The 25,848-nt window shown below is 38.3% G+C and overlaps 5 protein-coding genes and 1 pseudogene across 6 annotated transcripts; 4 read left to right on the top strand and 2 right to left on the bottom strand.

The window, feature by feature from the left end:
* Positions 1 to 669: 669 nt before the first annotated feature.
* Positions 670 to 5,310, top strand: LOC149382692 (uncharacterized). Its single transcript, XM_089630698.1, has 3 exons — positions 670 to 1,444; positions 1,523 to 2,051; positions 3,547 to 5,310. The coding sequence occupies exons 1-3, from the start codon at positions 1,149 to 1,151 to the stop codon at positions 4,777 to 4,779; spliced, it is 2,058 nt and encodes a 685-aa protein (XP_089486824.1). The 5' UTR covers positions 670 to 1,148; the 3' UTR covers positions 4,780 to 5,310.
* Positions 5,311 to 7,628: 2,318 nt separating this feature from the next.
* On the top strand, positions 7,629 to 9,295 carry LOC149382691 (alpha/beta-Hydrolases superfamily protein). The gene is made up of 2 exons (XM_089630164.1): positions 7,629 to 8,255; positions 8,825 to 9,295. The coding sequence occupies exons 1-2, from the start codon at positions 7,901 to 7,903 to the stop codon at positions 9,145 to 9,147; spliced, it is 678 nt and encodes a 225-aa protein (XP_089486290.1). The 5' UTR covers positions 7,629 to 7,900; the 3' UTR covers positions 9,148 to 9,295.
* Positions 9,296 to 9,382: 87 nt separating this feature from the next.
* On the bottom strand, positions 9,383 to 13,821 carry EML3 (Emsy N Terminus (ENT)/ plant Tudor-like domains-containing protein). 2 transcript variants are annotated; one of them, XM_089630162.1, is made up of 10 exons: positions 13,378 to 13,819; positions 12,044 to 12,252; positions 11,864 to 11,973; positions 11,530 to 11,779; positions 11,118 to 11,318; positions 10,958 to 11,026; positions 10,344 to 10,598; positions 10,167 to 10,235; positions 10,008 to 10,071; positions 9,383 to 9,629 (listed from the first exon to the last, which is right to left on the bottom strand). In XM_089630162.1, the coding sequence occupies exons 1-10, from the start codon at positions 13,403 to 13,405 to the stop codon at positions 9,502 to 9,504; spliced, it is 1,383 nt and encodes a 460-aa protein (XP_089486288.1). In that variant the 5' UTR covers positions 13,406 to 13,819; the 3' UTR covers positions 9,383 to 9,501. The 2 variants fall into 2 exon arrangements, with proteins under 2 accessions (XP_089486288.1, XP_089486289.1); XM_089630163.1 differs by lacking the exon at positions 9,383 to 9,629 and adding an exon at positions 9,634 to 9,857 and having other exon boundaries at positions 13,378 to 13,821.
* Positions 13,822 to 18,735: 4,914 nt separating this feature from the next.
* Positions 18,736 to 21,198, top strand: LOC149382689 (G-type lectin S-receptor-like serine/threonine-protein kinase RLK1; annotated as a pseudogene).
* A 973-nt stretch (positions 21,199 to 22,171) lies between these two features.
* SGR9 (RING/U-box superfamily protein) lies at positions 22,172 to 23,555 on the top strand. Its single transcript, XM_089601821.1, has one exon. It carries the CDS (start codon positions 22,439 to 22,441, stop codon positions 23,204 to 23,206), a length of 768 nt encoding a protein of 255 aa, XP_089457947.1. The 5' UTR covers positions 22,172 to 22,438; the 3' UTR covers positions 23,207 to 23,555.
* A 341-nt stretch (positions 23,556 to 23,896) lies between these two features.
* On the bottom strand, positions 23,897 to 24,592 carry LOC149382687 (histone H3.2). Its single transcript, XM_089601822.1, has one exon. It carries the CDS (start codon positions 24,504 to 24,506, stop codon positions 24,096 to 24,098), a length of 411 nt encoding a protein of 136 aa, XP_089457948.1. The 5' UTR covers positions 24,507 to 24,592; the 3' UTR covers positions 23,897 to 24,095.
* Positions 24,593 to 25,848: the final 1,256 nt, after the last annotated feature.

Below are 25,848 nucleotides of genomic sequence, written 5' to 3'. Positions count from 1 at the left end.
CCAACGTTTGGTTAATTGTAGTAAATTAGTCACTGATTTTGATAACAATTAATTGATAATTTTTTTCCAAATAATTTCCGCCCATTGATACTTAAGTTGCGAGAGTTATTTGGGCAATATTGTCAATTAATATTTATGGAATCAATGGTTAATTAGCTGTAATTAATCAAGCGATTGCTATTTTTTTTTAACTAATTATGTTTTTTTGAAAAATTAAAATATTAGCTATTTAGCATATAATAAATTTGATGTAACTCAGTTTGCTTATAAATTTCATTATTCACTAATGATGTTTTCTTAAACGGAAAACATTAATTTTTGGTAGAAATAAATTTTAAATAATAAAAAGAATTAAGTAGAGCTAAACTAATAAATAAATTGAAAGAAATCTGTAAACATAAAATAAAAGACTATTTATTAATTAAAAAAATACTGTTTTTACAATTAAAGTTTTAGACCAGCTATTCTTATAAATAGTTAAGGAAAGCAATGCCACATGCAATTTCCTAGTGTTTTTCACTTTGTTTATGCTCTACATATTATCGGGCTGTTCTATTGGGAGTTTTGAGGTTTTTGAAACCAAAAGTACTGATCTGTGATTGCACTGATTCAAATCTTGGCCCAATAACAGAAATATGTATAATAATTAAATATTGAAAAAAAAGGCCGGACAAGTGTTGGGAGAATGGAAAAGCAAACCCCGCCAGGAAGAAAGAGAGATAAGGGAAGAGAAAATACGACCCAAATCAAACGCAGAGAAGAATCACATATGGGAAGAGAACCATAAAAGAAAAACATATATATCTTTATATTATTATATTTATAAATACACACACAGAGCACAAACAAAAAAAATAAAAATTAGTAACCTTCTCAATCTATTTTCTATAATACTATAGGGAAGAGAAAGGGAAACATAACAAAACAATAATACAAAAAGAAAAAAGAAAAAGAAAAGACATCCATTATCGAACCCCAACCAAATCATATATTTGTGAAGCGAAAACAAAGAGATACACACACCCATACACATACATATACACATCATAAAAAAGAAAAACAACTCAAAAACCCTAATCTTGTTTCTTTGGTTTCGTTTACTAAAATTTATTTGAAAAAAAAAGCAAAGAAAGAATGAGGACGATGACATGAGGGAACACGAAAGGAGCGTGCAGCCTTGGGGCACGTTGGAGGAGCTCTTGCTCGCCGCCGCCGTCAACCGCCACGGCACGGCCTCTTGGGACGCCGTCGCCGGCGAACTCAAGTCTCGTATCTCCACCGGCGACCACTCGCCGGAGAACTGTCGCCGCCGGTTTGACCATCTCCGGCGACGGTTCTCTCTCCAGACCGACGGCGAATCCACCGCCGCCCTAATCGACCGCCTCACCAAGATTCGTGTCGACGAGCTCCGTCGCGACCTCCGCCGCCGCGACTCTTTCATCGTGTAACGGAAATACAGAGTGCCTTTCGGAGAGATCTGGAGGTTTTGACCAGAGATCTAAGCGATTGTTATTACGTACAGGTCGTTGGAGTTGAAGGTGCAGAGTTTGGAGCAGGAGGGAGAGAAGAGCTTGAAGCCGGAGAAGGAGGAGGACGGCGATGGCTCCGAGAAGAATCCGAAGAAAGGAGCGGCAACGTTCGGGAATCGGAGAGGATCCAAATCGGACGGTTCGAACCGATCCTTCGACGAGTCAAATTCCACGACTCAGAGGCGCGACTACTCCGACTCCGACTCCAAGCGGAAGCGGAGCGTCGCCGCGGTGTCTGTGAAATCGGAGCCGAAGCCGGAGAGAGACGCCGACGACGAATCGGATCGCGGAAGAGAAGAAGAAGAAAACGCGAACAATAACAGCGCTAAGCACAGCAGCGAAGTTCAGAGCTCTTCGAAGCGGCGTCGCCGCGCCGGCGAGGAGGCCGAGGAGGTTTCTCCGGCCACTGCGATCACCAAACGAGCTCCGCCAATCAAATCTGAGCCGTTGATTGCTAAGCTTCTCGGGATGGTTCGCTCTCACCGGCTCGGCTCTGTTTTCCAACGACGGCTTCGAAGCCAGGTATATGTTTTTTGATTTTTGATTTTTAATTTTTTTAATTTTTAATTTTGTTTTTGGGAATAAGAGGCAAAATGCTGAAATAAAACACTTTTATCAGCTTTGCTGACGAAATTTATCTTCTCATTACAAAAATTAACGTATAACTCAGGTAAATATATATTTTTTTTAAATTTATAATTTTATTTTTTGGGAATAAGAGGCAAAATGCTGAATTAAAACATCTTTTTCAGCTTTACGCTTAGCCGAAAAAAATTATCTTACTATTACAAAAATTAACGTATAACTCGAGAATATAATTACGACTTTTTATTACATTTTTGTTTTTGTTAAAGTTTTCAAGTATGATTGAGAGTTTGTCATTTCAGATAATAAGATACTCATTTATCCAAACCAAAATCGTTTCATATTTTACTTCAAAGAAATGAATGGTGTTGGTCGTTTTTGAGAGGTCAAACGACGGTAGATATTTTCTTTGTTGTCAAGGCGGAGGCAAAATATTTAATTTTCTATTGTGGAATGAGAGCGACCAACGATATATTAAGAAAACACTGACTTGTATTTCAAAACCTGACAAAGGCTAAAATATAATACACGTGCGTGATGGGGAATAGGATTAAGCTTTTTAGATTGTGGGCTGAACCGACAGTAGTGAGTCCATTTCCCACTAATTCAAACTCATTAGGCCCAAAATTAACAAATAGGCCCATTCAATTTCAACCACCTTCGTATCTTTCTGGAAATAATTACTGACGATATTTCTTTTTCTCTTTTTATTCTTTATTCGTTTTTTTTTGTCTTGTCTTCTGCTTCTTCTTTTTCTAAATTCTAGAAAAAAAAACTACGCTATTTCTTGCTAGAAGTTTTTACCTTTGTAGATTTTTTTTTTTTTTTTTTCCTCCAGCATCACGAATAACGCTAAATAAAATCATCTTTCAAATGTTATCGCGAGTCGCTATTTTTATTTGCAAAAAATGGTACAAAATAACTATTTGAAATTTATTCATTAGTCAAATAATAAAAAATTTAATTTTTTGAACGAAGTAATCAAATTTACGTTTTCAAAATTTTTTGATAGTCAAGATTAAAATTTGTGACGACTATCATAAATAATTTATCAATTAAAAAAAAATTAATCTTGTGATCAAATTTTTTTTTAAAATCAGATTAGCACACATTTTGACTATTTCACTGAATTAAAACAAATCTTTACTATTTTATAAATTCATAACTTTAAATTGACTATTTAGGTGCATCATTCTCTAAAAATTACTCTATAATTGGTAAAAGAAAAAAATAATTAAAATAATTGATTTCGTAAACAAAGAAAGTCATTCCAGAAAGCGACTCATGAATTTTATTCTATTATTTTTCGGCGTATTACGCGGTTTCTTGTAGTGCGATTCACGTACGTTGGTCAGGAAACTGATATTTACTTTTTTTAGAAATTAGCCACGTGTTGATGATCTAACATAATTGGTTTTGATTGTTTTTGAAGGAATCTCAAAGGTATAAAAGCATGGTCAAACAACACCTTGACCTCCAAACGATCGAAGCCAGGGCCGAAAAAGGCGTCTACTCGGAGTTCGTAAACAAGTTCTATCGCGACCTACTTGTTCTCTTCACAAACGGCGTCGTTTTCTTCCGCAGAGGAACCCAAGAGAACTTGGCTTCCAGAGAGCTCCGATCGATGGTCTTGAAAGAAATGAAAACCAACCACAAAAGAGTTGGGAAGACCAAGACTTTGACGGTCATCACTAAGCCATCGGAGCCGAAGAGGGAAAAACTCGATGGTCCTATTCACGCAGTTCTTACCAAGTCCAAGAACAAGTCGCCCATCATAGTAACTTGTGGGAGACGCAACAGTGCTTCCAATTTGGCTCCCAAACCAAGCTCCAACAAAAAGGCTAGCAGTGACCACCATAAGAAAGGAAGAGCCGTACTTAAGCCGGTGAAGAAGGCAAACGGGTCTGGTTTCGGTGAAGAAGACAAGGGTGTTTTGAGAAAGAAGAAGAGCCAAGAGAGTGTTGTTGGAGTCGGACGAAAAGGGTCGAAGAACCACGCTAACAATAGTAGTGATAGTAATAGTAATAGTAATAATACTAATACTAATAATAATAGTAATATTAAGGACAAGGGTAATGTTAAAAGTAGTGGGAGTACTAGCATGGCGAGCAGCGAAGAAGAGCTGAACGAGCGGGAATTCGGCGGGAACGAGCTCAGTTCGCACGACACGACCGCGGTGAAGTCGAAAAAGGAGACTTTGACGGCGGCAACGAAGAAGCAAGGCGTGGCTAGCTTCTTGAAAAGGATAAAGCAGAACTCGCCGAAGAAGGACGAGGACAACAGTGATGTCTCGGACAGAGAAGAAGAAGAAGAAGAAGAGGAAAGCGATAATGAAGACAGAGAAGAAGTCGGAGAAGAAGAAGTGGACGAAGAAGAAGAACAAGATCAAAGGAAGGTCGAAAAAGATGAGGAAGAGGATGAGAAGACGAAGAATAAGAAGAAGGAAAAGGGAAAGGGAAAGAAGGCGATGATTAGTAAGGATTCTCCGAGCAAAGATCAGAGAGTGACGAGAAACTCGACGAAGAGCAGTCGGGCGGCGAAAGAGGAGAGTGACCGGAAGTCGAGGAGAGGGATCGGGCGGCCGCCAAAGAAGCCCGAAAAAGCGGGGCCGGGCAGGAGAGAGAGTAACGGAGATCATCAGCCTAGGAAGCGAGCTAGGAGATGAGTAGATACTTACACATACATATCATCATCACCACTTTTCATAGGTTTCCCTTTTTTTCTTTTTTTTTTTGGGGTGGTTGTGTAATGTATATTTAGAGTGTGGGCTTTGTTTCTCCTTTTGATTTTTTTTTTCCCCGTCTCTAGGTAGTTATTAGGGCTAGTTTCAGATTTAGTTGACACACTTAGAGATATGTTTTGGTCTCTCAGAGAAAGAGAGAGAGAGAGAGTTTGTTCGTTGTGGAAGCCATTTTGAGTACACACACATGATTGTAAATTTCGATTAGCGTAGCTCTTAATTACAGTACATGTGTGTATGATTTATGCATGAGCTTCTTTTTTTTCTTTTTTTTTTTAATAACTTGAGAGACGAGAAAAGAGCCAACAGTCAAAACCAACATAACGGGAAAGTGAAAGGGGATCGGAGATTCATGGAAATGTGAATTTCTAATTACACTCATTACTTTCTTTACAATGAAGATACGATAAAAGACATCGTGACTGTCAATAAGATGGTCTATGAGTTGGTTAAGAAGCCTTGACTTTAGCACTAAGATGCTCTATAGTTTTCATATATCTGCCTTTCAAGTCAATGGTGCGAAGACAAATGCCAATCGCATTTTCCTTGAACTATATTATGTAGACAAAATTGATTGAAAAGGATAAAACGACATGAGGTTTTATAGATTCAAAACCACCCCGTACTTTTAAATTAAAAAAAAAAAAAAAAATTAATCCCTCAACTTGAACGGCAATTACGTCTAAAGGTTTCCAACTTGACTCTACTTTTTTAAATACCTCCAAATCGTGCAATTTGGGTAGCAGTATTTTTTTTTCCTTTCAGAATTTTCATCTAACCATAGGCAAATAATTTTGTTATAATTTTATTTATTTATTTATGACTTTGACGTTTTTTATTTGTGATTTTGATATTTTCTACGATTTTTTTTTTTTACACCATACGTACATTATTATTATTATTATTATTTGAGTAGTCATGCATTGAATTGAATAATATATACCACCTTACTTTACTCGTATTGAAGGATATATAAAGTTTGCTTTATTGCGTATTTCCTATTACATATACCATTGATTCCAAGACAAAAGGTTGGGTATTTACTTTAACATATTCTTGTCATTGATTCTTTAGTCCATAAAGATTATCATGAAGTTTTTTCCTTTTTCATAACCACACTACACTAGTACACCACCACTAACTCATCGAACCAAAGACCCAAATTGATTTGTAAATGACACATATGTAGGTTATGATTGTTGGGAATTTTCAATCTTTGTTCTTATAAAAATTATTGTAATTGTTGGAAAGTTTTTATGTCACCTGAACTTACTTAAATGACATTCATTGTCCTAAATTATATATATATATATATATATATATATATATATATATATATATATATATATATATATACAACAATATCTCACGAAAATATATATACTCCGAGTACACAGGCTCCGAGTACTAATATGATTTAAGCAAGACTTTCTCTTTATATTGACGAATCTAATACAAGAGAGCGATGTTGAAATGGGTCTTATGATAGAAGAAAGAAGAAAGGCGTAAGTAATCTCCAAAATCAATCCGTCCCCTGAGAATCCTCGTAGCTTCCTATTTATACCCGTCTGGAGTTGCTCCCTTCATCATGTAATTGTGGGTTCTGACGGTTATTCTAGTGAACGTGGGGTGATCAATCCCACGTTCTTGGTGGTTTTCTTTTCCTGGGTAACTGTCGCTTTCCTCTCGTAGGGGTGGACGGTTACCAATTTCTCTGTGTGGTTTGAAACCGTTGAAGTATACGTTTTAGGAGTTTGAAACATGTTTTCTTTTTATTTGACTAGTCTTTGACCTACGGTCTTCTCTTCTCTCCGAAGTTCTGATCGGTAGGTTTCGTTCTTGTCTTATGAACGGTTCGTTCCTATTCAATGGGCAGCCCTTTGGTCTATTTTACCTGAGCTCGGTGCTGGATTTCTCTTACTGCTCGGGAGTCCGACTAGCCTACTCGGTGCTTGACTAAATTATCCCATAACAATATATATATATATATACATATATATATATATACATATATATATATATATATACATATATATATATATACATATATATATATATATATTAAAGACAGCTTTACTGTGAGTGGTGATTGACCTCATGACCTTTAGTTTGAAAGTGGTGTGAAATTAATAGGAATGATAGTTTTACTCAATTTCCTACGTATCTGTAAGATCTTACCCGTCACAGATATGATCTTACCCGGATACATGAGTAATATGTAAGATACGTGTATTACCCGTTAAAAGTATATTAGCGTGGGTATGTTATGATTTTTAAGTACTCTACACGCTTAAAATTATTACTATATTAATGAATTCTATGTAAATTTTTTAGTGTATGTATTTATTAATTTAAATATATTTTTAGATTTGTTTCTTTTTTATTTAAGTATTTTTTTTTTTTGGATTTGGTTATTTTTATTAATAAATCATATTAAATGGATAAAAAAAAATAATCATTGGTTACTCTGACCCTCTTACTAAGATTCAGATACATTAAAAATAAATGGATATAAATAGTGTAATTTTAAAAAAAAAAATATTGGATAGAGTCTGATTTTAAGGAGCCTACTCAAACATTTGATTCCTAATAATTACCAACTTATGCTAAGAACCACTAACATTTGTTATATTGATGTGTTATTTATACGCTTATTTTGCGTTTTGTTCTGATTTATAACCCCAGACCCCAGTTAAATATTCAATTTTAAGAACCACCATTGTAAACAAAAAAAAAAAGGGACAAGCAGGTCCAAAACCCCGAAAAAGTGATGGTGTCATTTTAGTAAGAGTAAAATGATTCCAAATGGGAATAAATATACAATGGCATATCAATATTCCAATCATCCAATCCCACAATGGTCTTTATTCAATAAAGTTAACCAATCAAAATAAATGTGTTGCCGTTGGGCTAAATTGGGAGGTTAATTATCCAATAAATACAAACCAACTACTTCTTTCTTCATCAATCCAATTTCAATTATCCAACGACACACCAAACTCTAGCTCCCAAAGATAGCATAGTCTCTATCTTCATCATCATCATCATGTCGGGCTATACGGCCGAGTCGTTCACAGTGGAGACGAGCGATGGAGCGAAACTGCACACGAAGGTGTTCAAGGCCAGAGAAGAAGAGATCGAAGGAAGGAGAGAAATCGCGGTGGTTCTGGTGCACCCATTCTCGATCCTCGGTGGTTGTCAAGCTCTGCTCAGAGGGATGGCCAGCGGGTTAGCCGAGAAAGGTCACAGTGCTGTCACTTTCGACTCCAGAGGCGCAGGGAAGTCCACCGGAAGAGCCTCCCTCACAGGATTCCCGGAAATCAACGACGTTATTGCCGTTTGCAAATGGGTCTCCGAATCCCTTTCCATCCCAAAGATCATCTTGGTCGGTTCTTCAGCAGGTCAAATCTTTTTTTTTTTTTTTTTTTACTTTCTCTTTCTTTCTTCTGGATCTGTTGAGTTATCGCATGGGTTTTCATTGCTCACTGAAGTCTCGATGCGAGGGTTTTTTTTAGCTGCCCAAAACAGAATTAACTATTCCTTATTCTTGTTTATGTATTCACTTTGATCAAAGTATTGAACTTTCAGTTTCTTTTGTTCTTCCAATGAAAAGGGTTGGAGTTTTGTTTTGTTTTTTTTTTTTTTTTTTTTTTTTTATCGAAAAAAAGGTTGGAATTTTGTTTGCAGTGTCCACAGTTTTCTATATAATTTTTTTTTTTTTTTTTTTTTTTTAAAGATAGAAACTTTGTGGCATCTACAGAGTGACCCGGGGTTGTTTTGAGGATTTCTATATAAACTTGGTTAAAAATTAGAATTTTTTTGTTTTGTTTTGGGAAAGAAATCTGATCAGTTTTTGGATCTAGCAATAGAGTATATTTATGAACACAGTGATTGAAATGAGTCATTTGATGAAAAGGAACATACTTTAATTGAAAAGAAGCGATGGTATGATTGTGTTGTTGATGTACAGGTGCACCGATCGCGGGGTCTGCGGTGGATCGGATCGAAGAGGTTGTCGGGTACGTGAGCCTCGGATACCCTTTTGGAATGATGGCCTCGGTGCTCTTCGGACGACACCACAAAGCCATAATCGATTCGCCGAAGCCAAAGCTGTTTGTGATGGGAACGAACGACGGTTTCACGAGCGTAAAGCAGCTCAAAAACAAGCTGAGCCGCGCAGCCGGGCGAGTCGAGACTCATCTCATCGACGGAGTCAGCCATTTTCAAATGGAAGGCCGTGATTACGACGCTCAAATGGTCAATCTCATCTACCATTTCATTTCATCTTTGTAGGGTATTATTAATTAAGCTTTACTTAACAAAGCTTCTTGTGTTTCTTTCTTAATTGAACACACAGTTAGAAGAACAATCTTTACAGGAATGGTCTTAACCGTTGTGATTTTCGTTACACAAAATTCTTTATACAAGCAAGCATTCCTTAGCCTTTTAGTTAAAATAACTGGATTATGTATGAGAAGAAATAATCCTACTAATGACGAAAACCTAATCCTAGGAGAGCAAATGGGAATAATCCACCAGGAGTGACTAAATTAGCATATGACACACAAGACACTACTACACCAAAAAAAAAAAGAACCAATGTAACTACAACCAAACCAAGCCCATCTTTTTGTTCTTCCTAAAAAGTTACATATCATCTGCCTCGTAACGCCGATGATGATGATCGTCCGATGCAACTCTCGCCATCTTATCACCGTTCGATCCTTCGCCTTTTCTCCACCCTCGATCGTGGTCCATTGAACGACCGCCCTCGTCTGCTTATACGCCAAAACAAATGCCCATAAATAAGCTTGTCCCAATCTACTTTGTATTTTCAAGATTTCCTCTTTTTTTTTTTCTTCTTCCCTCGAATGAAAAAAACATACATTGATAATATGATGTTACATGTCCAACTAGTTAATGTCATTAATAATATGGTGAGCAAATTGGCACAGCCATGACAGATTACTAAACTACACATTTGTGAGAGGAGTGCCCTTAATCTACAGTGGAACCAAAAAGAAAACAAACAAGGAGACAAGTTAAAAACTTTTTTTTTTTTTTACAGAATCCTCACTAGTAATTTTTTTTTTTGTTGCTTAAACGTACAACAAAAGGGTGGGAATAGCTTGTTATATGTAATTAGTTATTACCACTTTCACCGTCAGACGCATCTTCTAGCTTTGCTATGGCATCAAGAAGAGCTTGTTCATGGTCCTGCGATTATAGACGACAAAGGTCACATATCCCAAAATAAAATCATTACCAAGGGAAGGAAAGAAAAAATGGAAGTTTTCAGTTTTTATTTTTACCCTGAGCACTTTCTTCGCCTTCTCAATTTCCATGGAATCGGGATGGCTTGCACCGAATACTTTCTCGACCTGTATCGTCATCACCACGTGACAAAGGAAACAAGCAAATCATACACTCATCCGGTGAATATATGAAATGAGATTTAAAAAAAAAAAAGATTATAGTTGGTTCTTTACCTCCTTAATCAAAGTGTCCGTGTGAAGTATTTCGATATCACCCATGGCCTTCTTTCCAATGCCGTTTTGTTGTTGTAAAGGTAGATCCTTTTTGGATTGGGTCTTTGTAGTACCTCTGCCCCGACCCACGCCGGGTTGAACCGCACCGCCACGTGTCATGGCTTTCTTGTTTCCTCTACCAGGTCCCGGACCCGGTCGTCCTTTCCGTGATATACCAGGATCCTCGCCTTCCCATCTTATATCTTCAGGAGATATCTATCGATGAAAAAGATTTAAATAAAATAAAATCAGTTCAAAGGTTATAAAATATGCTTGTGTGTGTTACTTACGCTGTGCTCCTTATATTAATAAATATACGGTCATGATGGACCATCACACAAGATCATACGTGTTGAATTCACCGAATCATTGCGTACTAGCAATGGGTACTTATCTAACTAAGGGATTCTCTCAAAATACTGACGATGGTACTTGTTATAGTAAAGAAGCATAAAAGGGGAAACAGATTGGTCCACAAACGTCTGATAACTAATTAAGAAAAGGAATCAATGTCTTGGAATTGAAGTCCTAGACGGCCATTTACTAATACATTATAAAACACTCGAGTCTCTTACCTCTTTGAGATTAACCCATTCCCAAGTCTCATCCGGGGTATTTATATCATAGACAAGAGCATGCCGACCCTGTCAATAAAACTCGTAAAGACTAAATGATAGGTCAACTATGGATAATATGACCGAGGCAAGACATTAGTGCAGGCATTCAATTCATTACCTCTGCAGCGTTACAATCAGTGATAACAGCCTCGTAGAAGTGATTGTCCTCGGGCCATCTCGTCCAAACCTTCCTTCCTATCAACGGATCAAAAGCCGCTCCTTGAGGAAGCTCGGGCGGTACAAAAGCAGCGCCTGAAGAAACTCGATTATTTGGCTGAGGCCTCCCAGTCACACCACTAGACGGAGGGTACTGCATCGACTGCACATTCAACAATACTCGAACGGGTTAATAAATAAATTATTTCGATTTACGACTGTTTAACTTTTTCCCCTCTAAACTAGAGTCTCCTTATAGAAGTATAGGACATCGATTAAATATGGAACAAGCTACTTATCGATGCAAACGGAGTTAAAATTACTAGGGTCGAGAGTGAATTACGAGTCAATAATGGAGGTTCTCTAAAACTTACTGCTTTAGGTTTCTTGGTCCGAGCTCCAGGTGGCGGGCCCGGGCCTCGTCTTAGGGCTGACGAGGATGGTTGCATAGAAGGAGGTAATACTGGTGAGGGAGCGTTCATGGACTGCGAAGCTACGGACTGTGAAGTTTTCGGCTTTTTGCGCGAAGCTGAAACGGTAGGACTTGGAACCGGGTCGTGAACGGGTTGTGGAGCGCTACCCCTACCTGGTTGAGCCCCGCCCCCGCTTGCCTTTCTCCATTCCCTATCACCAAAAATTATCTTAAATACTAAAAAAAAAAAAAAAAAAAAAAAAAGAAGAGAACAAATCGATTGTCATTTTACATACCTTATTCTTATGATCATGTCATCAGCGTTGACCCTGGATAGAAGCTCTCTATGTTCCTCGTCCGATACTCTTAACTCCTTTCTTAGTTCCGTTATTAAGCTTTCCTTATCCTGAATTTTACGACGTTAAATGTTACACTTACACCACTAACAATTTTATTCCAAGAAAAAAAAAACGTACCCAAGTGATGGCATCAGATTGAGCTTTAAAGGCTCGGAGAACCGAACAATACGCTTCTTGCTCGATGAGGTGGATCTGGGTTTCCATATCGCCATGGATTCTAGGCATAGGAGCGGCTGAGCCAACTGGTGCGGATCTTCCATTTCCAGACGCTCGGCCCGCCCTTTGAAATCTGTTTTGATGAGACGGAGGAAGATCGTCGTCCGTACCTGCAGTGCACAAAAAATTCAAACAAACAAAAAGAAGAAAGAATGAAAACTGCAATATCATTAAACTAGTACATCATTTGTTTGTTATATTATCATTTGTTTGTGTAGCCCAATTGAAATTATGAGATTCCCAATTCATTCAGGTTAGTATTTGCACATCATATGCACTCAGACTGCTCTCTGGCAAAGAAAGTCACACACTTTATGGGAAAGGAAAATAGAGTAAGAACACTGACGACTCAGATCAACTATGTTCCTTATTCTCTAATTTATTTTAAAGCTTCTAATTCTCTTTTTCAATCCACTCTTATTTCAGTTTTTCTAACATCTAAAGTTCAGCTGCTATGCAAGATAAGAAATCATCAAGCAAAAGAGGAAGAACAAACACAAAGAACTCCAATTATGTATCCATCAAAGAATATATATACAAGTCGCACCATAAAAATTCTGTCAATGTAATATATACATTACACTGATTCGGTGATGACTGTTCTAAAATTTCTCATTCACAATTTAAAAAAGAATTAGAACATTAACCAGCTCCCAGAAGTATGAAGAATCTTGAAATGTAGTATAAAAAAGAAGTGGTCCCTCGACTGTCAAGGCTTAAACTTTCTTTAGCTTTCTTAACAATTTTAGAGGCGAGTGGTGAACAGGGTGTGCTTAATCTAAACAAAACAAAAAAAGATCAAAAGCCTTTTTCAGTGAAGAATACCCAAATTTTTTTGTTGAGCAACGTTAAGCATAGGAAATTACAAGGCAAACTATGCTAAAACTCAACTCAAACCAACTCCTAGATTAGCTTCAGAAAACGAAATCTCACAAACTCAATTGAAAGAAAGATCTTTACTTTACCATTTGCACTGTCATAGAGCTTTCATGTAACCAATCTCAAGTTCAAAACTAGGAATTCAGTTCAAATAAGCTTGATACCAGAGTAGCTGGTAGTACCGTCGACAACCATTAGAACAATAATGGGTGACAAAAGATTGAAACAACGCCTTCAAAATCAGTACTTGAATAGCGAGGTACCGGAATTTATGGCAATAAAAAGTTCCATCGAATTCAACAGGAAAATAAATCACTTGATAGGAAGTAATGGGAAGAAGAAAAGAAAAAACTCACCACTGCTATCGGAAAGCCCGTAGTCCATTGAACCTATCAAAACCCTAAAGCCAGCAGAGATGTTGAGATAGCGAAAATCGAGTCAATCTCTACAGAAAACTGAATTTGGAGCAACACTTTCACGAGCGCTTGCCTCAATTCGATTCGAAATCCTGAACTTAAAGGTCAGAGGAGTTGAATTCGAAGTGGCGAGTTTCGCAGAGAAAGTCGATCGGTTCGCGAAGGCTAGGAGGCGAATACTTAGGGTTTGACAAATATCTGGGAATTGAGGGGTCAAATTCTACAAAAATAGAAAATTTGGGCCTAGAAATGATAGCTTTTTCGGTGTCGATTTGGAAACTAGGTCAAGAAATTGATGGAGCGAGTGAGTGTGTGAAAAAAAAATCTGCAGAGACATTGATGGAGAGAAGATGGGGCTCCAGAGAGGGAAAGGCGGACGTGAACTCTTTCTTTTTCTTCAGTTAATTCCAACTTTGAATTCCAACCAGGTTTTTTTTTCTGAAACGCGTTTTTTTCCTTCTTAACCTTTCCGTTTCTTGTTCTAATTTCAATTCCTTGTGATTTGTATTTTAAGCCTAGTTATACTTATTACTACGTGATTTTTAAATTAATCCTATGCACAATTTTTTTATTTTATGAAAAAAAGTCCTCTGCACAAAATTATCCGTTATATATAAAAATATATAATTGGTCAGATAAGCCTTAAAAACAGTGGCAATTGTGTTTTAGCCAACGTTTGGTTAATTTTTTGTAAATGGCCATTGCGCCTACGTGGCAGGAAATTAACTGTTTTTTTGTTACTGAATTGCCCTTATTAATTGCGCATTCATTTTTAAATTGAGGCAGTTTTAATTTGAAATTTGAAATGTACCGAAATGGTTTTTATTTTCGGAATAAACTTTTTTTGGAAAGCAGTTATTGCATTTTAGTTATGCTGGACGTGTGTTTTGGTCTGTGTATATCGGCATTAATGGTAATGATTCCCTGAAACTCTGGACGTGTAAATGGAAATTTTCACGTTAATTGATTTGTCAGCTTATTTACAGTACAAATAACCTGTAAATGAATTTAGTATTTATTGTCCATTAACATGACTAGTTTCACAAATATAAGCGTATACAAGAAAAAGTAAAAAAAAAAAAAACAAAAAGCCAACTTCCAAACATAAACATATCATACGTAGAAGCCATTCCAGTCTCATAACACCAATATTTCCACAAAAGATCAGGCCAAATTTATATCAACTTCCAAACACAAAAATAACATTAAATTGATTCCAAAGTCTTACACAGAAGCCATTCCATCCAGTATCATTATACCAAAATCTCAATAGTGTATTTCGAAGGTTCCACAAAAGACCAAGACAAATTATTTTGAGAAAATTCACAGAAAAAAGCAACAATAAACAAACGCGAAGGAGATGATTACAAAAAAAAAAAAAAAAAAAAAAAAAACCTTATGGGATATCCCAGGGCTTGGCTTCAGGGACCGCGACGACCATACCTTGAAGCTCCGGAGTGAGGATGACCTGGCATCCGAGCCTGGAGTGCTTCGTAAAGGTCTCAGGCCTGGCGTTTCGCTTGAGGATGTATTCCTCGTCGTAGGTCCTCGGAGGTAGCTTTTCGAGCCACTCCTGAGCGATGCTGACCTCACACTCGGCCGAGCAAGCGTCGATTTCCTCCAGCCGGTGCGAAGCCGGGTCTATCAGCTCCGCGTCGATCAGCGCCTTGAGCAGCGTGTGGCCGGAGAGCCCAATCACCTCTCTTTTCTTTCCTTCCGGATCGATCGCGAAGGGCTTCACGATCCGGTCCGAGACCTTCCTCGAAGACGACGCCGGAGACGCCGCGGTGGCCGAGGACCGGGAGATCACGAACTGCGAGTGGACGGAGAGGGGCGGGAGGCGGTGTATTTGGGCGGCGATTCTACGGAGATTCGCAACCGCCATTGTCGGGGGATTTTGGGGCTTTTTTTGTGTGTGTTCGTTCTGTGAAAAATTAGGAAATTGCAGTTTCGGATCCACCACGCCGGTCTCTGGTTCTTCTGGTTCTGCTCTTTTTTTTTTTTGGGATTTCGTTTTGAATTCGTGGTTGAATGAGAGAGAATATTTGTGTATCTTTGGTATTAATTAAGGAAGAGCGTAATTATGGCAATGATAACTGCGGTAGTTATTAGCCGAAATATTGATTTAATTAATTTATTTTGTAGGTTGTATGGGCGGGAACGGTTATGAGGACATTTTGGTATATTTGTACGTGTAAATAAATTGGGTTGGCCATTTACCCAAAATTAACAGAATGTTGGCCATATCCAAAACTGTATATTTATAGGAGGCTATTTAGCTATAATACCCAATATATATATATATATAAATCAACAATCATTTTTATAGCGGACCGCTAATTTTTCATATGAGTGAATTAAGGGTTATTTTTCTCTTTATATCTAATTTGGTTCCAAATTTTATAAATACATCGCGCACACAGACTTTCTTGGTCGTCAAATCACAAGAAAAATATTGTCTAGCATTTTAGAAACCATTTCAAAATTAAAATATTTAGTTTTTATATCTAACGTCAAAAACCTGATTTAATAGAACAATTGAAATAATATGTTGATTGACAAGCATGCTAGCTCGCTAATAAGTACATCCATCTAAACCTGGAATCCCGGTTTGTTTTAATACAGGCAAGAATTTAATAAAACATAATAGTTTGGTTCAAATAGTAAAAAATGGTGGCCAAATTGAAATGGAATACTTTTGTTCCTATTAATTTCGGCACTATTCATTTAAAAAAAAACTAAAATATGCTTTAATAATAAAATTTAAAAATTTCAATGAACAATACCAAAATGTTATTGAAAATTTTGTTATATGAACATCGGAACAACATTTTGGTATTAAAATACGATTATGAGACGATAAAGAGTACTACTTTCCCCTCACAAATGAATAGATATGTTTGAGTTTGAGTCACATAAATGAAAAATTAATGATTAAAATGAGGCAGATATGTAGTGTAGAGTAGACTAGATTGTAGTGTTTGTACACATAAGCGAGCGTGAAACAAATAGTCTTTATTGAATAGAAGACTCGTTCGTAAGATATAACATTGAATCAATGGAGTGTTGTAAGTCACCAATAAATATAAATTGTATGGGATTGTGTGTATTACTTCGGAGTACTACGATGGTCTATGGTCAATGATAGCGTGAGCGAATTAAATCAATTAATGTTGACAAATTGGAAATTGAAGGAAGTCAACTAAATTGAATTGAATGGGAATGAGATTAGTTTGTTGCGTCATGAATTAGGCATCGATGCGTGTTTGACAGCCTAGTCCCATGTTACCATCAATTTCAAGCTCTGCTGACATACCCACATGCTTATTTCTCCACAGAATCTTTTTTACCCACATGTTAATTTTATAACCAGCTTGATCACATCATTCTACTACATTTTCCGTTATTACTTTGTCAGTACAAATTCATTTTACTCTGTGCTAGCTAATTCATACAAAATTACCAAAATCTGGGATCTATCTTTCTAAACCAAATTAATACAAGTGAAGAAGGAATTTTTTTTTTTTTTTTTACGTCTTGTGTCCACAATTGACGCATTAAAATAATAGCCAAAAGAAATATGGTAGTTGAAGGCCCTATCATTTACTTAGCTGTACTTTTTTCTAACGTTATTATCTCCCTATCATATGCAAGCAATTATTCAGTTAGTTATTTATATTATACAAATAAGTACCAAGGAAACAAGGTCACCGATTTGGTCTCATGTGATGAATCTTATTGAGAAATCTTGCTAATTATTCAAAAAGTTTTGTGTGGGAGTCAGAGATATATTATAGTTAAATTTAGCATCACATGATCACTGGTTTCCGAGCTCTAACACTACTCATACTCGAATATATATGTATATAACATGCAAATACTACACACCGTTTTTTTTGACATATGACTCTTATAGACGGTTCTTCAATTCCTTCTTAAACAGCCATGAAAACAGGCCAAAGATCTGTGTATGTCATATTCTTCTTGTTCTTGGTATTCGTTGCCACGAGAAGTTTTACGTGTTCGTCTTCGATCTCTCTCCGACCAGAGAGACGAGTTCATTCGAGAAGACATTTAACTTCATTTGTTTCGTTCTCGGTCAACCCGAAGAAGTGGATCGGCAAAAGCTTCGGAGAACAAGCAAAGAGATCGGCGGAGACGAGTTTAAGGAATGCCCCGCATAGCAAATCAAATCCTATACAGAACTAGTAACCGCAAAAAAAATCTGTGCTTATGACTGTATAGAGATCTTCAGAAGGAAAAAGAGAAAGAGATTATAAATATCTGGTTTCTCTTTTCCAATTTTTTGCAGTTTTATTTTATCTATTGAATAGGTAGGAGAATTGCATCTCTATACATTCTTTAATTAGTTCTCCAGATTTTTGGCTTCGTTTTATCCTTTTTATTTTCTTGTTATAGATTCAGTTTTAGATTCAGAGAAAAAAAAAGCATTAGAAAGCAATGTGTACCACCATGTATGGCATTTGTTTTTTTTTTTTTAGCATTTATCATTCTCTTGGTCCTTCTAAGCTGGTGAATGTGAAAGAGAAATCATTCAAGCGACAGATTGGCAATTTGGGTTTTGCTTGATAAGAGTTCAACTTCATTTATACCAAGATAACCACAAAATCAGTACATAATCTACCAAAGATCCCGGGTCTAAGTAGTGAATCTCAGAGTTCTAATCTGTCTCGTTACATTGTCAATGATTTATCAGTCCAGAAAGTAATTATTAAATTTGCAATAAAACCAACAATGGCAACATCATTGTCGGAGCTTCTTCTCTCTTTACAAGAGCTGGGAATTCTTAACGGATCTCTTTCTCACCGAGAGACTCGAAATGCCTTTTTGAGGTCAGAGAAATAAGTATCTGCGAGCGGTATTTTTAACGACAAGCCTCCTTTTTTAACAAAACCCCAGGGGTTGTAAAAGACCGATGGTCAAGAAAACCGGTATTTTTCAATAATCTCTTAGACAATCTCAGATTATGTGTATGTATATCAAAGTACTCATGTTATTTTCCGAACACTAAAAGTAAGTTTAATATTACCTCCTTCCCTCATCTTTCCTCAACCAACTTCGCGCGCAAAGTCAATGAGTAGCTTCCACCCAATACTTCTATTCAATCAAACTCTGATGCTTTGAAAATTCTTTGTCATGGATATATGATAAACTATCCGCGTGCATTTATTAACTCTAGAATAGTCCAGTCTACTCTTTCAATTTAACTTCTCCTTTATGAACTTTCAAGAGTTCAACGTCTATATTAGAGAACAAATGATAATTCTCCACAGGTTTTTCCTACGTAAAAATCTCCGGTTCTCATAGCTATGGACGTACCTACCAAAAAATCAATGGCTCTTTCTCTCTCTTTGAAAACCCTTCTATTTCCCTTTCTACTTCTTCTTCTTCTTCAGTTTCCATTGACGGTTATACTAGCTCAACCGACCACCAACAACATAGCCGTTGGAGCTTCCATCACCGCGGCGGCCAATTCATCTCCGTGGCTCTCTCCCTCCGGCGACTTCGCTTTCGGTTTTCAAAAGCTAAACGACAGCGGCGATAATGATCTCTTCTTGCTCTGCATTTGGTTCGCCAAACTCTCCGACAAGACCATCGTCTGGTTCGCCAGATCAGGCGATTCTTCTCTATCTCCAGCTACGACAACGAGAGGGTCAAAGCTCAGCCTGACCTCCGACCAAGGCCTCGTTCTCACCGACTCATGAGGCAGAGAGGCCTGGAAAACCACATCCATTCTCGGCACCGTTTCCGGAGCCGCCATGACCGACGCCGGAAACTTCGTTCTCAGAGACGGAAGCTCCGACAGTGTGTGGCAGAGCTTCGACTCTCCCACCGACACTCTCTTGCCTTCGCAGAGGCTGGAGAGAGGAGGCTCTCTCTCCTCTCGGCGTTCAGAGACAAACTTCACCAAAGGAAGGTTTCGGCTGCGATTGGAAGAAGACGGCGATCTCGCTCTCAGCACCGTGAACTTGCCTTCGACCTTCGCGAGACGAAGCTTGTGTTCAACGAGACTACTGGTCTGCTGTACGTTCTGAGAGAGAACGGCACTACGGTCGGAATCGGCGCAGACATTTCAGATTCCCCGAACGAATTCTACTTAAGAGCGACCCTCGAGTTTGACGGAGTTTTTATTCTGTATTCGCACCCGAAAAGCGGGAACGGAGGTTGGGCCGTGGTGTGGTCGATACCGGACAATATTTGCCGGTCGGTATTCGTGAGTGCCGGCGTCGGAGTGTGTGGCTACAACAGCATTTGCAGGCTGAGGCAGAACGAGGCGAGGCCGTTCTGCGAGTGCCCGAACGGGTATTCCCTCGTCGATCCAGCTGGCGGCGATCCATTCGGGGATTGCAAGCCGGACTTTTACCACGGCTGCGAAGAGGACGGGAATTCCGACGCCGCTGAGCTCTACGATGTCGAGGTTCTGACCAACACCAACTGGCCCGGCTCCGACTACATGAGGCTCAGTCTTTCTAGTGCCGAAATGTGCAGAGCGTGGTGTCTCGAGGACTGTCTTTGTTCGGCGGCGGTTTTCAGCGCCGACGGGACTTGCTGGAAGAAGAAGCTTCCACTCTACAACGGCCGTCACGACACTGCCCTGACTTCGCGAGTCTTTCTCAAGCTCAGGAAGCCCCGATACTCGAGATTCGTCGCTAACGGGACCGACCCGCCTAAACTTCTGGAGAACAAGAAGAAGAACAGTGACCGGAAAGGTCTGATCTTGGGGGGCTCAGTGTTTCTAGGCACCTCTGTGCTCGTCAACATCGTGCTTGTTTCTGCGCTCTGCGTTGGATTTCACTTAATCTATCGGACCAAGAAGAATAAGAAGACGGAAAATAGCCCGAGGGAGATGAATCTGCATCGCTTCGGTTACTATGGTGCCTGGTACTATGGTGCGCCAAAACTTTGTTTCCCAGTTGCCTGGTACTATGGTGCGCCAAAAAATAAAAGATACTAAGCCAAAAAAAAATAATCCGGATAAGTAAGCCATAGCCAAAACGTCAATTTTCTTCAATTCATCACAAAACAAGAGCTCGGCGTAAGAATTTGTCATTTGGTAATTCAAAAGGCGATCGCCATAAATTCATCGCCTCTAGGATCTGAACAATATTAACACTATAGGACACAATTGAAGGTAAATGTAACTAGATATTAGATTGGTATACGATTTTAGAACCTGATAACCATTAAAACAAGGCGAAGATCTTTGATTTCTCATATGCTTCTTGTTATTCGCCTTCGTTGCCGTGAAAACTTTAACGTGTTCATCTTCGATCCAGACTTAACGGAACTAATTAGATATATATTGGGGCACTTAAGAAGCATTTCTGAGGTTACAGAGCATAGAAATAGCGAGACAGACAACAAGCCAGTAACGAATTTACAGTTTTTGATACAGTACATTAATATTTTGAAAATAATATTTTAGAGATCATTTAATAAAACTTTTTTTTGAACAACATAATTTTGGGGTTGATGCTAACAAAAGTTACTGCCTCCTTTCAAACTGAGAATTTTTTTGGTTGCTGAGACCAAAGGTAGGTTCTTTGAATGTAAATGCATTGTTAATTTATCTTTTATCTATCTGAATGTGTAATTTACTAATTATGGAAAATGGATCAGCAAAAGAATGAAATGAACATTCTGTTTGGGGATTAGTTGCATTATTGTAGTTTTAAAGGGGACAAGAAGATGAAGCCATGGAATATCAAGCACTGGTTTCTTTCATCTCTCATAATTTAGATTCGAGAGATAATGAAAAGAAATGAGCCTTAAAGTATATATTCTATTGGACATTTGCTTGTGAACAAATACATCCCTTAAGACTTAAGACTAGGCTACAAATTGACCTTCTTGTTGTTACAACTCTTTTGGTTGTTTTCTTTTGATCATTATATTTGATGCGAGTACAGTGATTATATATCTCTAATCACGTCTCTTTTCTTTTTCCGTATTTTCTTTCCTGTTGGTTGTTAAAAAAAGTTGCGTTCACATTGGATTCACTCTGATAATCAAATATGACCTACATAAAGTTGAATCAAAACAATTTATGCATGTGATATTATATTGGATTTACGTAATGGTCGTTTTTTATGTTGTAAATCAATTTTTTTCTCACCTTGCAAACACCACTGCATTGTCTTTCTTACTAATTCCTAATGGCTTTGTAAGTAATGATAGCATTAGTAATATATATTCTTATTAACGGAATTACTTGTAATTATTATATAAGTTGCAGAAAAATAAATTTGAGTCTGAAACCCCAATAGAAATACTAATAATTTAACGGCGATTAATGACAAGAAGTGCTTGAGGGCAGGCAAAGGTCTAAATTTGTCCATTCATCACCGCACATATTGATTGAACTATCCAACACATATCATGACAAAATTCATAAAAATCCAAACTTCAAAAAATTACATACTCTAATATGTATTTACATATCAAAATATACGAGCACATGATCGATGATCCTATACACATTACACACACAGTGAAATGATATTTATGTCCGCAAATAATACAGAAACAAGTTCCTAGAATTTATTCTCATATTGGTTAAAATAAAATTATTCACAATAATGACAAATAAAATGATCCTATACACATTACACACACAGTGAAATGATATCTATGTCCGCAAATAATACAGAAACAAGTTCCTAGAATTTATTCTCATATCGGTTAAAATAAAATCATTCACAATTATGACAAATATAACTTGCGTATAAAAAATATATGTTCTAATAACAAAATTAAATCCCGAGTGATAATAATTAATGGAGTAGAAGCAGCTAGAGGGAAAAAGGCTGAATGAGTCACTTCAACACCCCCATATTTAACTCCCAAACACATGTAAAGATAAAAATCCATCTCAAAAGCCTAAAAAGGCCAAACTCCAAAATCACATCCAATATTATTAGTAATTTAGTATTCCTATATATATCAGCACATGATCCTATAAACATACAATAATACAACGATGGAGGAAGCCTCAACAACCATAATCGCAGCACTGTCCACCCTCACCCAACCGGAGCTCGCCGCCGTCACGGCCTCCATCGCCGGAGACTTCCTCCGCCGGCGCCGCCGCCTCGCCGCCATCCTGTCCTCCCCGGCGCGATTCTCCGCCACAATCCGGCGCCTCCGCGGCCTCTCCCTCCCGGCCCTCGTCGCCTCCCACCTCTTGGGCTGCCTGCGCCGCCTCGTGGGGTCCGCGGGGCCCGCTCCGGCGAAGGACCCGGACGCCGCCGCGCTCCTCCTCCTCATCTGCGACGTCCGGCCCCGCCTCCCGGAGAAAACCCCGCCCTCCGAGTGGCGCGAGGCTCTGATGAAAGTCTACGTGGACGACATGCTCGTGGGCCCGCCCTGCACCTCGCTCCTCCTCCCCTGCCTCGAGGAGGTAGCCAGGTGCACCCGACTCGTCTCCGCCGTTACAGACTCCGACTCTGTGTCGGAGTCTGCGGCGGCGGCGGCGTGGGCGGTGGTGGCTCTGCCGTCGGTGGAGGTTTCCGGCGGCGGCGGAGGAGAGTGTGTGATATGTAAGGAGGAGATGAGGGAAGGGAGGGACGTGTGCCGGCTTCCGTGCGGCCACTTGTTTCATTGGAAGTGCGTGCTGACGTGGCTCTCCGGCAACAACACGTGTCCTTCCTGTCGTTTCCGTCTCCCGGCGGAAGACGTTTTCGCCGAGGTTCGACGGTTGTGGGACGTCCTCCTCCGCATGGCCGGCACCGGGAAACGCTACTCGTAGTTGTTAATTATTAGATCATATTTGTTGTGATTTAGCTAATTATTATTGTGGATCTTTGTATCAATTAATTAAGGTATGTAAATGAACAAATTGGGATTACGTAAAACGACAAAGAAATTAATTTAGTAGTGAGTGGTGTGTAAATGTGAATGGACCGCCTTAATGGGGTTGATGAAATTTGGAGTGGAGAGAGTGAGATTGAATGGATTGGTGGTAATGCCAAATCAGTATCAGTATCGTCTCTGCGTTATTATGACAAGGACTCGTGTGGTCTAACTAATCCAAGGCATTGTATTTGGGGGTGTTGTGTGGATGTTATTTTCATTTTAATGGTCAAATAAATTTGACACTGCTGAATGACATGTGTAAAAGATGGACTATGTCATGTGGATTGACTTTGAAGCCATGAGAGCCCAACTACATAAGCCCGAACTAATATTGGGCTTTATAAGAGCCCGTATCGATTTGGACCTATTAAAGCCTGCTAATGTTTATCACTCTTTTTTGCTCGAAGCTTATTGTTTAATACACTAGTCGATAGGGAGTTCAGGTAATTTAGTCAGTTTTTCCATGTTGCTGCTGATTGAAAAGCAAACGAAAACGTTAGTAAACTTCTTCAATTCATCAATATAACAAGTGCCAGGATCTAAAAATCAGTCGTTTGATAATTCGAGAAATAATCACAAAAAATTCACGGCCACAGCAATTTGAAGTAATATTATATCAAAACGGATGAAGTAACCAAAGGAAAATCTAACTAGACATTAGATTCGTAATCGATTTTACAACCAATAGCTGATTTAGAAAACGCAGATAAAAGTGAACACTATTCAGATCTAGACAATAACAATCAAACAAAAACAGACGTTCCACGCTCCGATCTGAAACCCTAAGCCCTCTCTCCTCTGATGCGGCGAGCGAGCTGGATGTCCTTGGGCATGATCGTCACGCGCTTGGCGTGGATTGCGCAGAGGTTGGTGTCCTCGAAAAGTCCGACGAGGTACGCCTCCGCCGCCTCTTGAAGTGCGGCGACGGCGCTGCTCTGGAATCGGAGGTCGGTCTTGAAGTCCTGAGCGATCTCTCTGACCAGCCTCTGGAACGGAAGCTTCCTTATCAGAAGCTCAGTGCTCTTCTGGTACTTCCTGATCTCCCTCAGCGCCACCGTTCCCGGCCTGAATCTGTGTGGCTTCTTCACTCCTCCCGTCGCCGGAGCAGACTTCCTCGCCGCCTTCGTCGCCAGTTGCTTCCTTGGAGCCTTTCCTCCGGTGGATTTCCTCGCGGTCTGCTTGGTACGAGCCATTTCGGATTTGGAATTTGAAATTTTTTGTTGAGAATGAAAGTATATGTTGAGAATGAAAGGTTGGTGAGAGTCTAACGGAGAGGTGTGTGGTATTTATTCAATGGCCAAAATGAGAAAGCAGGTTAGAAAGAAAGCGGGAATCGAAAATTTTAGGGAGATCTGAAGTCCAATTTGAAGCGTAGATTTGTGTTATAATGAACGGTGCAGATACAGTCTTAGTTGTAATATGGATCACGATCCGCGTGAGTATTTCCTAGCCAATGGTATTGTTTCGCTATCGCGCTCCGAAGGCTGTGTCGTTTTATCCGGAAATACAATATCCACCTGTCGTTTTACGGTGTAGCGACGTGTTTTTTTTTTTTTTAATAGAGTAGCGACGTGTTATTACATTGGTTACCTTTAGGTCAACTCTAATGACTAATCACGGTTTCATATTGTTTATAATTCGTCTTGGGCCTCTTGGCTAATTTTATTTTCAATAATTAATCAGTGTACTCTGTATAATTCAATAAACAAAAGTATAGAACATCTTTAATGGTTTAGCTAAATCTATTAGCTCCATTTGCTATATAGATTTTTCTAGAGCTAAATAGTTAAGCAACTAACTTTATAGAGTTAATTTGTTTAGCCAAATCAATAACCAAATGTAAAACAATAGTTAAGCAACTAGCTAAACATTTTTAATATTTACAAGTAAATCCCTGAATTTGTTAAACCATAAACCATTAAAGATGCTCTAAGACCTCTATTCCTAAACCATTGAGTCCAAGGCCAGCCCATGAGGCTTAAACAAACATAAATAATTAGCTCTTAATTTTTCTAATGAAAATAGTCTCTAACATTTTATCACTATAGCATTTTAGTCACTTTTTTTTTCTTAATAATTTTAGTCTATAAACTATTGACTTTATAGCATTCTGCTCCATTTTATATTATTTAATAACAGCTTAAACGTATTTTCAAACTAAAATATCTAATTATTTTATTAAAAAAAAACTAATAATTCATATGTTAACCATTAAAATTTAAACACTGCATAAAGATTAACAAAATTATATTCTTAGAGCACTGATTTATTTTGATGATAGTTATTAATATTATAAATGAGCTATTTTAGTTTGTATGCATGTTTTACTTTGAACTTTAATTTCATGTATATAATCTCATTCTTTAAGAAGAAGACGACGAAGAAGAAGAAAAATAGGGACGTATGCGATATGGGTATTTGGACGGTGGCAAGTGTTATGAGGACATCACAAAAATTTGTCCTTTACCTCTTTTTTAATAAATTTTGTTCTTTGTCTCGTTTTTTTTTTTTTTTGAAGAATGTTCTTTGTCTCGT

Source organism: Urtica dioica, chromosome 11 (genome assembly GCF_054948205.1).
Source record: "Urtica dioica subsp. dioica isolate 48M chromosome 11, U.dioica_male_clone48M_v1_H2, whole genome shotgun sequence".
Taxonomy (NCBI): Eukaryota; Viridiplantae; Streptophyta; class Magnoliopsida; order Rosales; family Urticaceae; genus Urtica; species Urtica dioica.
Note: the sequence above shows the minus strand (reverse complement) of the source record. Positions and strands in the feature narration are given on the sequence as shown.

Coding starts and splice junctions, on each gene's coding strand:
- SGR9 (XM_089601821.1), top strand. CDS start 22,439: ATGGAGGAAGCCTCAACAACCATAATCGCAGCACTGTCCACCCTCACC.
- LOC149382692 (XM_089630698.1), top strand. CDS start 1,149: ATGAGGGAACACGAAAGGAGCGTGCAGCCTTGGGGCACGTTGGAGGAG. Junction 1,445..1,522: donor CGCCGCGACTCTTTCATCGT/GTAACGGAAATA, acceptor TATTACGTACAG/GTCGTTGGAGTTGAAGGTGC. Junction 2,052..3,546: donor AACGACGGCTTCGAAGCCAG/GTATATGTTTTT, acceptor TTGTTTTTGAAG/GAATCTCAAAGGTATAAAAG.
- LOC149382691 (XM_089630164.1), top strand. CDS start 7,901: ATGTCGGGCTATACGGCCGAGTCGTTCACAGTGGAGACGAGCGATGGA. Junction 8,256..8,824: donor CTTGGTCGGTTCTTCAGCAG/GTCAAATCTTTT, acceptor GTTGATGTACAG/GTGCACCGATCGCGGGGTCT.
- LOC149382687 (XM_089601822.1), bottom strand. CDS start 24,506: ATGGCTCGTACCAAGCAGACCGCGAGGAAATCCACCGGAGGAAAGGCT.
- EML3 (XM_089630162.1), bottom strand. CDS start 13,405: ATGGACTACGGGCTTTCCGATAGCAGTG. Junction 11,974..12,043: donor AATCTGATGCCATCACTTGG/GTACGTTTTTTT, acceptor CGTAAAATTCAG/GATAAGGAAAGCTTAATAAC. Junction 11,027..11,117: donor CTGATTGTAACGCTGCAGAG/GTAATGAATTGA, acceptor TTTTATTGACAG/GGTCGGCATGCTCTTGTCTA.